Here is a 15,320-nt window from a genome sequence, read left to right as displayed (position 1 = left end):
TTTATCAATTTATGGTAATACCATAGTAGTCTCTAATCTCCAACTGAGTTATTGTGCTTCTTCTTATTCTCCTTTACTGGCATTTTCTGCTTTTTTAAATATTTTGTAATACCATAGTAGTCTCTAATCTCCGACTTTGACGGCCATCAACATCAACTGATGATCAAGATGTCAATAAAATAAAAGAATTGGTGCTGGATAATCGACTATTAATAGTCAGAGGTCTTAAGGTATCGTTGGAATATGGGAAGGATCAGTGAAAACCATTTTGAAAGAACAATTTCGCCTAAGAAAAGTAAAAGCATGCTTGGTTCCAAAATCACTCAATGTTTTCGAAAAACAGCGTCGCGTTACAATTGTGTAACAATGCTTTCTGACTACTAAAATTTCAATCCGACCTGCCAAACGGTTAACAAAGAATACTATTTGACTTTTATGTTCCGTTTGGCGGAGCCATTCGTAGAAAGAGTCGGGCCGACAACTGTTGGTTTTTGCACCAGGATAATGCGCTGCCGCATGCTGCGTTGCTTCTCAAACGACCGCTTCGAGGAAACCGTTTTGAGTCAATTACCGACATTAAATGTGAATCGCTACACGCATTGACTTTGGCAACTGTTTCGAGGATTGGAAAAAAGGTTGGAATAAATGTATTGGGACCAATGTGGATAACTTTAAGGAGTCGACATACATTTTTTAAAATAAATTAAGAACTTAAAAATTTTGAAGATAGTCTTACTTTTGGCCATAGTAGTATTACACAAAAAAATCTAAAGTTGAAATACCTGGGAACTGAAATTACTTTTCTTGTAGATCTTGTCGAGCAAAACGAGAATCCAATTTTGTAATTTCTATCTTCAATATCTCGACTTTAGTTTAAAAGTTGTTTTTACCCAATATTAGCCCCTATCTTAGCTAATTATCAACCGATTCTTAGTTTAGAAATGTTTTAAGGAAGAAGTAACTTACTTTCGAATGATATGTAGACGCCGTGTTAAAGTTTAAGGGGTTACATTGGCTCACAGGTTTCAAAAATGTATTATTATTATTTATTTATTGTTTTATTAAATTTTACAACACTTCTAGAATATTATCCCAAATTTTCAAGCTAATCGGAGTAATAGTTTCGGAGATACAGCCTTGAGAACTTGTGCGCTCGAGGCTAGCTAGACTAAGTGCCGTCTTTCAACGCATTTTTCTCGAAAATGTGTTTTGGAAGTCGGTTGGCTTTGAATCGACTACCGATTTTCATGAAATTTTACAAAGGTCTTCGAGATACAATTCTTAAAACTTAAGGTAGTAGTCTGGTAACGTATGCATATTTTCATGACTTCTTTGGAGGGTGGTTTTTTATAGGAAAATAAAAGTGAATTATCTTGAATATTTGGAGTGTTTTTATTTACATATTGAAAATATAAAAAAAAATGTATTTGAAAAAATTTAATACTTTATTACTATTATTATTGTCACTCGAATTTGGAACCTCAAAAAAAAATGCACGTGGCTGGCCAGGGTGATGGCTCGTGATGTTATCTGAAGTCAAATACTTATTCTTGATTACTCTTAATCTATAGACATGTCAATCTGGTCGGAACTACTGAAGTTACATAAATTTCAAGGGTAAATAACAAAATGGCGGATTTTGAAAAATGTCCTTTTATTTTAGCAAAGAAAGGGTTGTAAAATAAAAAGTTAGGGGTTAGTACCGACGAGAACTATGAGTGTGTAGAACAGCCTGTTAAAAATTAAAAGCGATCGGTTCAGTAGAATAAAAGTTAGGACCCGGACCGACCAGAAAAACAATGTTTTAGAGAAATGCGTTTAAAATTCAACAACTCCGAGAGAGAGGACTCATAGACGCTCTAGGAAACTCGTTTTAACTCCCGAAATATTTCGGATTTCAGTCTGAAATTTTCACAGTATATTCTCGAGACATTTTACTTTCAAATTAAGCAAAAAAAATTTTCGATTTATTGTACCCAAGTTACCAGACTTCTACCTAAAATGAAGAACTTTTTTCGATCACAACTATTGAAAAAAAAAAATGTCACGAAATTTTCATTGAAATTTTCTGTTTTTTTTTTTAATGTCTCCCAAAAATCCAATTTTCAGTTTTCTTTCCTTCGTCCAAGTTCTAGGATAAGGTTTTAACTAACTATATTTTCGTTTTACATGATTATATAAGGAATTATCCTGTCAACGCGTTCGCATCTTTTTCCGAAGGGTTTTATTTTTTAGCCAAATTTTACGTCTTTAAAACTCATATAATGTTTTATAAAAAATTGTAATTGTTTAACAACTTCGAGCATTAAAATTAAATTAGTCGTTTTTGAAGAAAAAAGTCTTGAAATCGGGTGATTTTTCCATGTTCAGAAGAAGTGCTACTTAATTTCAATAAATTTTCTTTGGATGATGATCGAATTGGATGATCTTTATACTTATATTGTATGTCTTTTATTAATTTGTTTAAATGAAATTTTTCAAAAATCTGGTAACCTTCTTTCAAAAATAAAACTAAAAAACAAATTTCTTAGAACTGACTAGTTTAATTTCCACATTGTAGCATTTTAATTTCTAATTTTAGTAAAAATTGTAAAGAGCTGTCAACTCCTTTTGAAAATATTCGAAACTGTAAATCTTCGTAAAGCAATTTTTTATGCTACCCATACTACAAATATATATTCGTCTAGACTCTAGAAATATGCTGAAGAAAACAATTTAAAGAGGCGGTAACTACGCGCAAAAATATTTTTCATTTTAGATTAAAAAATTGTTGCAGGCGACGAGTTTGCTTAGCTGTTTTAACAATTTAAAAATTAAATATTTATTTAAAATGCTCTCTAAGTTTATCATAGTTATTTCTAATACCGAACTTTTTGATTACACAAGCACTAATACAAAGACATTCTAGATAGAAATGTGTACGCATTTTGTCATCAAATAAGTGTGAAGTACCAATTAGTGCGCCAAGAGTCCACAAACAGATTTATATGCATTTGCTTATCATAATAAGCACGCATGTTTATAAACAAATGATTTTATGTCGCAGAACACTTGTTTCCGCGCAGCTCGCCAGGGGCCCATTATGCAAACACGCATACATTTCTGAGTAAATCATTAATGGCGGTGACCTTCACAGTCGACGTGGCAGCGAGTGTTCAGAGAAAAACAAACTTGCCAGCCTAATTGCCGATAAGACTTGGTATGCATACGGTTGCATGAGCACAAAGCTTGGTTGCTAAAAAGAAGTAATAAGGTTTTTATAAAATGAAAATATATTACATAATATATGTATTTGAAGGAGGATGGAGCTATGTGTAGAATTTCACACATGTGAGGAAAGTTCTCTGAGCGCCATTCACTTAGGAGTGACCAGAAACGATTCTTTTACAATGGCTCAAGTAGCTCACCTCTTCGAGTCTTAGACCAAGTATTCTCAGGGTAGCCAAAAACACCCGTTTAAAGGCGAACTTAAGTGAGAAAGCGAACCGAATCATCGCTCTACAGGATTGAGACATGGGTTTGCGACCCGCTACGTAAAAAGCACTACTAATAAAAAGAAGAAAAAAGAGGATCGACACATCCCAACTCTTTGTCGATTTTAAAGCCGCTTTTGACAGGACGAAAAGGAATTTTATATCGCCGCAAAACTAAAACGGCTGTGTAAAATGATTTGGAGAAATACCAAAAGCTCCGTCAGTATCGGGAAGGACCTTTCCGAGCCGTTCGATACCAAATGAAGTGTCAGACATGGCGACTCTCGATTTTTTAATCCACTCCGGGAGAAAATAAGAGGCATGGACTATGACAAAATCTTAAGAGTCCGCGTAACGAGTTTCTAGAGAAAAGTTCTGCGAAAGATTTATGGTCCTTTACGCATTGGCGACGGCGAATACCGCAGTCGATGAAACAATGAGCTGTACGAGATATACGACGATATTGACATAGTTCCGCGAATTAAGAGACAGTGACTAGGTCATGTCGTCCGAATGGTTGAAAGCACTCCAGCTCTGCGAGTATTCGACGCAGTACCCGCCGGGGGAAGCAGAAGAAGAGGAAGACTTCTACTCCGTTGGAAAGCCCAGCTGGAGAAAGCGCCAAACAGCGAAAAAGAAGAAGGACAGGCGAGCTGTCGTATACGAAAAACGAAATTGATGATCATATGCAAATTTAATCGAGATGCACAAAAGAGTCATAGGTTTTAAATGGATAGAAGTCCAATCATTCCGCAAGGCCTGCATTCAGTCACTTTTTCCTACTAAGAAATTATCACTTGGCAGTCACTAAAAAAGTAACTGACAGAAGAACCCTTATCTTAAACTACTTTAGAAAATATGTTTATATATTTTCTTTCTCTCAGCAGTCAGTTCATGGGTAACAACAACGCATACCATAAATAGTGAAGCAGCTCGAGCAAGCATCACGGACCGATGTGCTGGACGACTCGGAATTGTATGAACTCCAAACCACCAAAACTTGTGTGAATATGGGATCCAACTAGTCTAGAGTGTAACTCATGCACACAACTGAGCTACATGCTTTCATCAGGGCTTCCTCCGGTTGTAGTAGTTTTTTGAGCAGACGTTATTCGAAATTAGTACAGGTAATAATGCTCCACTTTTAGCCGGCTCCAAAGGCTAGTCAAAGAATAATATCGACAATATCTCCTCGACAGTCCAGTTATTGCTCAGCTATTTGAGAAACATCTTGAATGCCATACCTTTAGTCAACGGAACGGGAGTTTATTCCAACTATTCCATAAGATTTTGTAAACTCTCTCGCACTTGTCAACTCAGACACTTGATCTATGTAGTAGTAAAATAGTAGCTATTCAATTCTACTATTTGACCTAGCGGTTCTGAACAACAACCAATAAAACTCCCAACGAGTCTACAGGTATTGTGTAACCATTGTTTTATTCTATTATATATGTATATTGACTACAAAGTCTCGGAGTTCGTAGACATACTTGTATTTACACTTAGTTTTATGACACATAGTTCTATAGAAAAAAATCGAATTTAACTTAAGCGAGCGGTACTTCTACAGTCAACGTATTTGACTACTGCAATCCGTACTTCATTAGTTGTCATATATTAAATTTCCGACCTATAATGATCCGGTTGTATGATATAAAAAAAATGCTCATGGAAAGAGGTATGCCCTATATCCAATCTCTTGGTTTCCTTTCGTTGGTCAGATTCGGACCCGTCTTAATGTAGACATATGTATATAATTTATAACGGAAAATGGAAATAAATGCGCTTGAGTGGCTTCGCTGCAACTGCGAGCATCATAATGAAACTAAAGTCAAAGTGCAAACAAAGTTCACAAAGGCCCAGACTAGGCTGAGTGGTGGAGCTTTACGAACATAACGGACATATGTATGTATGTATGTGGGCCTAACGTATATACCTGTGCATAACATGAATGATGGGGCAATATTTACTCAACTTGGTCAACAGGGAGCAATTAAAATGCGAGCACGCATTCACATACTCCATACATACCTATATACGGTACTTTCACGCATGCCAGCTCATATGTTGCATGCGTGGATAAGAGGCATAACGGTTTAAATCAAAGTTTATAGTTCAGTTACTCACCCTGGTGCCGCCACGGTAGACAGCCATGGAAATAATGGGTCCAGTTTCGGCGCTGGCAGTAAGCGAAATGTCCTGCAAATAAACACACACACACACCCATACAAAAACGTTACATTTTATAATATGTGAGGCAGCAAGCGGCAAACGGAGGTTGGAATGTCGTTGCAAGTGGCAAACGCGTGGAGAATCGAGGTGTGAAAGCGCAATTAGTCCGGCGCACACATACTCACAACTGCTCATTAAATATTTAGCGCGCAAGGTCAAAGGTGAAAGTGCCATCAAAGCAAAATTTGTAAAACAAAAACAAAAAATGGAATTTAAGTGAGAGAAAAACTAAACAATTGTCCACCAGTGGGCGCATGTTTGCTGTAGGCCAGCTAGGCTGCAGCATGACGCACGAGCCACACACTTTCGGTTGCAACAGACATTTTAAAAATCTCTCGGTCGCCACGCGCTTGTTACAACTACTCACCCGGAACTCAGCTTGCTCCACGCGTATATCGAAATCGCCATGTAGCCGCTTGCCGCGGAAGTACTTCGACCAGTCGGTGTTTTGGTCGTCGAGTACGAGCAACGTGAAGTACTTGTCCTTGTTGAAGGTTGGCGCCCGTGTGGCACTCTGCACCGCAGCACCTATATTTACATATGCATTTTTAATGAGACTTCATTAGTAGTGATTAAGCTAGTGGTTGGTTGTTGGTTAATACCGGTGTTCTCAAATTTACGCAAAAAATTTGTGAGCGTTTTATAGGATTACGAACTTTTAATGAGCGCAAAAGTTTTGACAATTTAATGTCGGCAAAACAACAAGTAAGTGAGTGCGGTTATGCGCGAAAAGTAGCTAATTTTATTAACAGTTAGGAAACTGTTTAATTGCGTTGAGTAAGAGTGGTTGCCGGTTAATATGAGAATATAAGAGAGCAAGCTATTAAAGAGCTTACAATGAATTAGTTATGGATAATATAGATTAAGAAGATCAGTCTGTGAATAAATATAATTTACCGACTTTATTTTGCATATATAGTCATCTGTTTGAACTGTTGTGGTATTTAATTATATTTTTTTTTAAAATTGTAGTCTTTGAATGGTAGAATACTAAATCCATTGCACAACCTAATAATTGTGATTAATACTTGGTATACTCTAGTGGATAAAATGCATCCTCAGATATGTCTCACAGAGCGCACCGAGGGCTACTGCTGCGTTCATATTTCTTCAAAAATGAATTCGACATAATTGTGCAGTCAATAGATCTGGCTATAGAGCAATGGTTAATTACTTTTACGTGCTTGAATTAGAGGATGGGAATGTGGACCACCTTTTGTTCCAACAAGACTTGCGAGGCGCTACATGCCATATAACCAAGGAAACAATCAATTGGCTAGCGAATTACCTCGGGTCTGTGCCGTGGCCTCCAATATCGTGAGATTTAACGATACCATAATCAAGCAATTAAGCCAGGAACGTCCATAGACACGAAAATAGCTATAAGACTCAGAAAAATCTGAAATCACTTGGAAATTCTCGCACACGTTGACTTTTGATCGTATCTTTTGGTGGCTTGGAGTCGCCAAACCAAACCTCATACATACATATGTATATGTGAGAGAGATGTGGGAGGGCGCAGAAAGGCATTGAGCTTCTTTATCGGCTGGTCATAGTTTGAGAATGTTGGTGGAAGGGTATATTGTCAGAATCTATATATCAAGAACAATTTCAGGCTTTCTGACTATAGCAACTGTATTAAATCGTGGTTGTTGCCTTTAAGGTAACGACGTATCTACTACTCCGGTTTGCAACCTCCTTCAGAGAAGTCACTATTCAGGTGTAGGTATAGTAGGGCGGCGATTGTTCTTACTAACTGTGTGGTCAAGATTAGTTAAATGGTTAACCTAGCTAACAATTAACCCGGATACTTTGTGATAAGACTAATACGACTGATATACGTCTGGAAGTACAGCCTAAATCGCTATAAGTAGAATAGGAACCGGTCGGTGCCCGTTCTATTCATACATTCCACTCTTGAGTGGGCTCTTCGCTCCAGTAAGACTAACATTTCCTTAGTTGCAGATCTTTATCTGATAACTATCCTATTGCTGTACACGCGGTAAGGTTGAGAATCTTACCAGATGACAGTGGTTAGATTTATTTGGAAGAAGGCGGTGCAGAAAAATCTCAACACTTCCTCATTGACTGTCTCGCCTTTACGAAATCAAGGCTTAAACACTTCATTGTCAATCACTTAAAAATCCACGGAAGTGTCGTTGATATAGTAGTTCGTATTGTGTCCAGAATATGTTGTCTGGTTAGAATTAACATTCAAAATACAGTGTCCTTACTTCACAGCTGTCGAACAATTTGTTCGTTCGATATTACATCTTGGTTGATACAAGTTTTGATTTGAGAAAAAATGGCGTAAAAACGAGCACAAATTAATGAAAACGTTAGAAAAATTTAATGAATTGCTTTCACATATATACACCGTATTTTCTAGTTAGGCTCACATTTCACTATATTCAGAATCTTATACGTAGAATGGTCACTGAAAGTATTTTCCGAGACAAAACATCTCCAATTCCTTTAATGAAAAACAGGATTTTCAGATAGAGATACACACTATAATCCAAAAAGTGGAACCAAAGTATTCAAGTACCATTTCATCTAATTGAATAAGCAATAGGTGTGGAATAAGGGCAAAACGGATCAGTTCCTGTCATCAAATAAAAAGTCAGCTATGGTATATCCACCTTAAAACGAGCATCTGACAGCTCAGAATATCATCAAAGATGAATGGAAACGGAACAAAAACAATAATTTGCCGATTAACTGCTGCGCTCATCAATCACATAAGCCATCTATATATTTAATATAATATGTGTGTTATTAAAGTAATATAAAAATGAATTTACCCAAAATGGAAGCGCCTTGATCACGCGCTGCTCCTGTCAAACTCTGCACACGTTGCAGCAAACTCTCGCGCGACTTCGCTGGGCTGGTTGGAGCGCTGACGCCGCGCGGCGGTGCTGGTGCCGCTGCCTTGCCACCACCGAAACTCAGCGACAACTCCGGACCGCCAGGGGCACCAGCAGTGCCACCGGCAGGCGGAACACCTGGTGCTGGCGGCGGTGGCATGACCGGTGGACCACCACTGCTGATTGGCGGCTTCGTGGGCTGATCCTGAATTGGCCGCGCAGCAGGCGGCAGTTGACTGGGATCGACATCATCGTGCTCGGAAGAGAGGTCTCCCGAGCTAAATCTGTTTTTGTTGTTGTTTGTTTTTGGAAAAATATTTTCGGTTTTTCGTGTGTGTGTGTGTACGAGTTTGTGTTTGTATATGTGTATGTGTTGGTGGTAGCGGTGGTTGGTGGAGTTGCATGTATTTACATAGCGTTGGTTGAGTTTTTTTTTTTTTTTTGATTTTATGTTTTCAAATATCGTTTTTGATTATTTAATAAAGAAAACAGTTATAAAAACGGCATGAAAGAAGAAAATGGAGAGAACATATGAAATTTTAAATTAGTGCTAATCGCTGCTGTGGCAGACGGCCTGAGCACGTCTGCTTGGATTTTTAAGGCTTTTACCTTCTCTTCAGGAAATTAACATTAGAAGTAAAGCTTGATTTGAACGATGAGAAATTCAGGGTGCTGGTTTTAGGCTCCTGCAGCGCATTAACGCCAAAAGAGGAACGCATGGAAAGCAGAAAAAATAATTTTTCAATTTACTCTGGTATTCTTAGTGGTGCTTCTTCTGTAATTCTACGACTATAACTCGTATAAATTGTTTATGATATCTGCTTTTTACATATTACACATTCGAGCTGGTTAAATTTTATACTAAATGCACTTAATTTTCTCAACATAAAAAGCTTTTTTGACAAAAAGTGTAAGCAAGACACGGCAAATTCGTTTACAAAAAGCACATAAAGCTCTGTTTCCTTGCATTTTTTATATGAAAATAAAGTAAATGATAGTCTTTTGCACAAAACACAAACAGTTGGCAGACACAGAATTGAAAATTATTAACTAATTTTATTTAGGTGCAATAAATTTATTCATTATTTGTAGTTGTGTTAACGGTTATATATTTGGTATATATTCGGTATGCATACCTTATATGCCTACCCAGTAATTTAATTGCGCTAATCTGAACATAAACCGAAATTAACTGTATCAAAAATATTTTAACTTTACTGTATGTCACTGTTCTACTACATATACTACCTAGCTATAGCTATACTATATATTTTGGTGATGTTGCCTGGTCTAATAAACGGAAGTTAACGCTCTATGTACTGTTATGTTACATTGCATTGCCTGTTGTGGGATTATATGCCGCTCAATAGTACATACAAAGCTCGTAAGCTGACTATTTGCGGCTTTAATGCAGTTGACTGAGTTTTTTTTTTAACTACGCACGTTAAAGTTAACGAGTAAATATTAACCGCTTTCCAAAAACATGTCTAAAATTTGACGTCACTTTACTCAAAAATTACAAAAAGTAATCCGAAAGTGCAACACCGTAACTTCAAGTAGATATTAACGACAAGACAGAAGTACAAGTTATTGACAGAAATTTATTTTGGGACTTCATGTAAATATCTGAACACTCGGAATTCTCTCAAAATTCTTATATAGAATCATTTGGAACATGGAGTCGCCAAACCAATCTCTGATGGTACTAGTCGCTCTCCCACAGGGAGAGGGAGGCATTTAGCTTCTTTACAGATGGGTCAAATCTTAGGAAGGTTAGTGGAGGTGTATATTTTCAAGACCTATCTATCAACATCAGTTTTACGATTAGGCTATCTATCAATGGGATCAAGTCAACATATCATAAAACTTGTATGAGTGATGTATGGCAATAAAATACACCGATATCACTAGGATGGGAACTTCAACATCCATTATCACTTCATAGCTAAGACTGACTTATACGACTTTATAAAAATATGGACTTTATTTCGAGAACCCAAAGCAAGCATAGGTAACGCAAAGACTCTCCTGTGTCTGCGTTCCAGGCACGATGCGCACTTGCCCAGCCGCAGCACTTGAAGTTCCCTTTTTCCAAGTGACGACGTTACGTAGAGGGTTAACTATATAAAGAAGTTCAGAGTTACTCTCGGCAGTAATGCGAAGTGGAATGATTCCACTGTCGACATACTACTGAGGGGCAGCACTATACAGTGGTACACTATCCATACCAATAGGAAGTTTTTCGAGCATCTTTTAGACAGAAGTCTTTGCTATTAGTCAATGTGTATAAATTGAAATTGCCACCACAACTATCGCAACCAGCGACTGTCGACACAAATTACGTCTCCTTGTTGCGTTCTATACAGCGCACTGCAGGCTCATGTCCAACATAGGCATAGACTCTGGTACAAACTGCCGGTTCTGCGACATGGAACAGGAAACTCCAGAACACCTGATTCTGGATTGCAAAGTAATTTGCAGAAGCAGGCTCAAGGCCCTAGGTTCCATCTGCAGGGGGCAGGGGGCAGGAGGCAGAGATCACATCACCTCAGTCGCGCACAGTAGGCTCCTGGAATTATTTAGGATGCTGAACCTTTGTGACAATATTTGATATAGAAGAGGGCACAATAGATATATGGCTATATCTACTATCTATCTTTCTATCAGAAGCATCATAATATTGACGAAAATATTGTTACTTTGTTATTTTAGAAAAATTAATCAGTAAAAGTTGTTAAAAGGCAAAAAGAGCAGTGTGACACTGCGTATGATGAACATTCAACATATGTATGTAGTTCACGGAATGAGAAAAAAATCCGCTATGCGGATGTTCGAGGAAGCAAATGACTGTTAGCCCTGTTTAGTTTGTTTTTCTTCGGGTACTCAGCTGATAATTATACTGCAACACTTTCGCCTGCAATGTCATGCTTTGCTATACTGCTGCAGTGCTTGAGGCTCGAACAGCCTCTATTTCATAAATATTAAACACTTCTTTTGGCAAAAAAAATTATTTTATATAGACATATGAGTGAAACCCGTTATATTTAGCCTACTTCTAAGTTAGCAAGGTTTATAGCATAATTTTCGCTAACACTGGCGCACAATTAATCAGCTTACATAAACTTCCGTAAATAAACTTTTGTAGGCACCCACACTGCTTTTAGTATTTCTTAAATTTCATATTTGTATAAATTTTCAAACTGTTTAAACGCATATCTAATTATCCAGCTAGTCTAAAAATACTAAAAACCTTTCACTTCAAATGAAATCTTCACGCTGAAAGATGGTAAAAATCGTAAAAAGCTGGTTGCTTATGGCAGCTATTTTGAAGCAACGCTTTCATTTTAGCCTTCTAAAATTTCATATGCCTTCAAAGTTGGATTAGTAAATTTCTTGGTAAAATTTTAATTACATAATAATTATATTTATATATAAATAGGACAGCATACGAAAATGAACGTTACATATATAATACGAAGAGAATGAGTGTGGAAAAGAGAGAGAGAAACAGAGATGTACTTGAGATTGAAGTGAAAGTGAAAGTGAGGGATTTTCATGAAACTGATGGGTATGAAAATTGACGCAATCTACCTTTTCAATATACTTTGTTTTTGTTTTTAATTAATTTTACCTTTTCTGTGACGTTGTTATCGAAATTTGCTTGCATCACTGCTACTTTGCATAAAAGTAAATAAGTAAACAGAAATGTGCATGCTCACAAAGTGCAGCAAATTAATGTAATTATAACAAAAGTTAATGCTCTCAGACATTAAAATAATGTTTTTACACCATAATAAATGACGAAGAGTTCTTAATGAGCGCATGCAAAGAAAACATGTGAAAGAAAAAAGCAAAACGCACGATTTGTAGGCAACACACGTACATAAGTAAGCAAAAGTTGGAGAAATCAGTAGAAAAATTATCGATATAAAACATTATAAGTAATAATAAATAATTGCACATTTAACTTTGGCGCGTGCGAACGCGCAGCATTCTGAAACTATTGCTAGGATTTTCCCATACAAGACAGACAAGAAAACTGTCTGCCTGCGACATTTCCACAAATCTAATACCATACGCCATCATCACACAATTGAGCCAATGGCGCGTGCGACGATTGAGCAACAGCATCAATACTCCGCAAGAAGATTCAACATTTTTATTGTTGTAAAGATATAGAAAAAGTGTTTTCGCCAGTTCAGTTTTGCCTTTTACGCTTACAGACATTGGGTAGAGGTCACTGATGGCGCTTAAACACGGCTAGGCTGACAGCAGCGCATCAATTACAGTCTCAACGACAAGCCCGCCACAAATACGCGTACATATGTATATACTTGCATACAAATGTGCTTCTCACATTTATAATGTTTCACAAGTATAAAGCATTTTTGTGGTTGTTACCTGCCTTTCGTTAGCGGCAGGCGGTCGACCTTGTTAGTCAGGTGGCAGTGTTGTTGACGTGACTGAAATGCGCAAATGTTTCTTGGCATCGTAATAAATTACTGTATATACGTGTATGCATGTATATTGTTTGTACTTTTGCTGCATGAAATGGAAAATCAATTTTCTTTGAGTATACATTTAGGCGGAAAACTTATTACCGCAGCAGAAACTGGCGACATTTTCAATTCATAAAATATGCGCTTTGTAGCGAATGCAGCTCATAAAAGTACTTGTTAGAACATAATAAATGAAATGAAATTTTATGGCAGATTTTCGAAATTTGTATATGCTTTGTAAATAAAATATTTCTGCAAAATTGCATTCAATCGGAAGAAGTAACATGAAAATATATCCAGAAAACTTTGGCAGATCGTTGCGTTTGAATAATATTGCAATATAAACCATTTTCAGCGTCAAAAATATAAAATTATTTTTGTACTCTGGTCAATGAGTTTTTCAGTCACGACATGCCTTAGAAAAGAGGAATTATTATCTGAGTTTTATAGAACTCATTCCAGATTTGCTCAAACCATAGCAAGTCAAGTTTAAGTGGTCCAACGAGCTCTAAGAAAATTGCGTCGATTTTATACGGCTCGGAGAAGAACATGAAATATTTTCTAGAGCCATATTTAATCCTATGAACTGGAGCAAGAAGAAGTATTTGTTATTTGGCATAGGTTAGATTTGGTTATACTGGCTGTCTGTCATGCCATAGCTAGAGCTACAGGTCCCCTGTAATGCCAAATGGGGGTTTAGTTTAATATGAGCTATTGTTTACGTCAACGCTTTTTGTGAGGTTTAACAGAGGATTAATGTCAAATTCTGATACTTCATATCCTAGATATCTAGTTCTAGATAAGGCCCTTAGAAGCGGAGGAGCTGTTCCAGCATCTCATGCTAGCGCCTCATTCAACAGCTTATAATGTGTTGTTACCCCCTGAGCTATACCGAAGGTTTTTGTCGAAAACCATCCAACTTTGCCAATCTTACAACTGATTTTGAGCTACAGAGCTTTTCACTGCTATGATGGTTGGTTGAGTAACCTTTCTAGTTCAGCTGTTGGAGTAGGTTCTTAATGCATTGTTGTATGCTGCTGTTTTCGCACTAAAGATTTTCTGTATAAGATTATGCTGATATCGGTGTACCACAACAAAGCACCGTAAAGTAGTGGAGGAACCACGGGTGACAGGCGAACGATTTTTTACTCGACTTCAACTCGTGCTCTCTGAGAGCACTCGTCAGCAACTCAGTATAAGGGAACTGTGGAGCGACATCTCAAGCTACTTACATACAACTACAAAAGAAACCGCTATTTTTCGGTTAATGCAAAAGAACAGCTGGTATGATGAGGAGTGTCGTGGCACAGTGGAGAGAAATCAGACTGTATACCTCGCAACGTTACAATCAAACACAATACGTGCGGGATGGAATAGGTACCGATAATTGAAAAAGGAAGGGAGACGCATTTGCAGACAAAAAAAGATAGAGGCCGAAATGTGTAAGTACGAAGAGCTTGGCAAGCTGGCCGACAAAGGTAATGTTCGAAACGTTTCAACAAAAGGATGTGGTGTCTAAGCAGAAGGTTTCCAGCCCGGAGCATACCCTCTTAGAACCCCCTAGGTTTTCTAGTGACTGATGACCAGAGCATACTAAAATTATGGAGGGAGCACTTCTCCAGTCTGCTGAATAGCAGTGAAATTTTAACACCAGGAGATGGTGTACCCGATTTTCCAATCGATGACGATGGATATGGTCGGATACCAAAAGCTCCGTTAGGATCGGGAAGGACCTCTCCGAGCCGTTCGATATCAAACGAGGTTTCAGATAAGGTCACTCCCTATCATGCGACTTCTTCAATCTTCTGCTAGAAAAAATAATTCGAGCTGAATCGAGAAGATACAAACTTTGATAAGTGTACAGCTGCTGGCATACGCCGATGATAATTATAACATTGGCCTCAACATCCGCCGCGTTAGTTCTGCTTTCTCCAGACTAGATAAGGAAGCGAAGCAAATTGGTCTGGTAGTGAACGAGGACAAAACGAAATATCTCCTGTCCTTAAATAAATAGTCGTCGCACTCACGACTTGGCTTCGACGCCATTGTTGACCGTCATAACTTCGAAGTCCAAATAATCTTGGAACCATTATTAACAGCAACAACAATGTGAGCCTCGAAATCCAACGCAGAGCAACTTATGCCAACAGATGCTACTTCGTTCTTTCTCGACGAACAAAAACCAAACTCTCTCACTCATTATTTTCGTCCTGCTATATGGTGCAGAGGCATGATGAGTCGACGCT

The 15,320-nt window shown here is 37.7% G+C and overlaps 1 protein-coding gene across 1 annotated transcript in view; it reads right to left on the bottom strand.

Moving 5' to 3' along the window:
• LOC120766771 (synapsin) overlaps window positions 1-15,320 on the bottom strand; it is a 155,222-nt gene that overhangs the window by 104,856 nt on the left and 35,046 nt on the right. Inside the window, 5 exon segments of the mRNA XM_040092451.1 lie at window positions 5,604-5,675; window positions 6,076-6,236; window positions 8,513-8,859; window positions 9,185-9,261; window positions 12,207-12,247. Of these exon segments, the coding sequence (XP_039948385.1) occupies window positions 5,604-5,675; window positions 6,076-6,236; window positions 8,513-8,859; window positions 9,185-9,261; window positions 12,207-12,242 (693 nt within the window). The 5' untranslated portion in view covers window positions 12,243-12,247.

The sequence above is a fragment of the Bactrocera tryoni genome, chromosome 1, assembly GCF_016617805.1.
Source record: "Bactrocera tryoni isolate S06 chromosome 1, CSIRO_BtryS06_freeze2, whole genome shotgun sequence".
Lineage (NCBI taxonomy): Eukaryota > Metazoa > Arthropoda > Insecta > Diptera > Tephritidae > Bactrocera > Bactrocera tryoni.
This window is presented reverse-complemented; position numbering and strand designations above follow the sequence as displayed.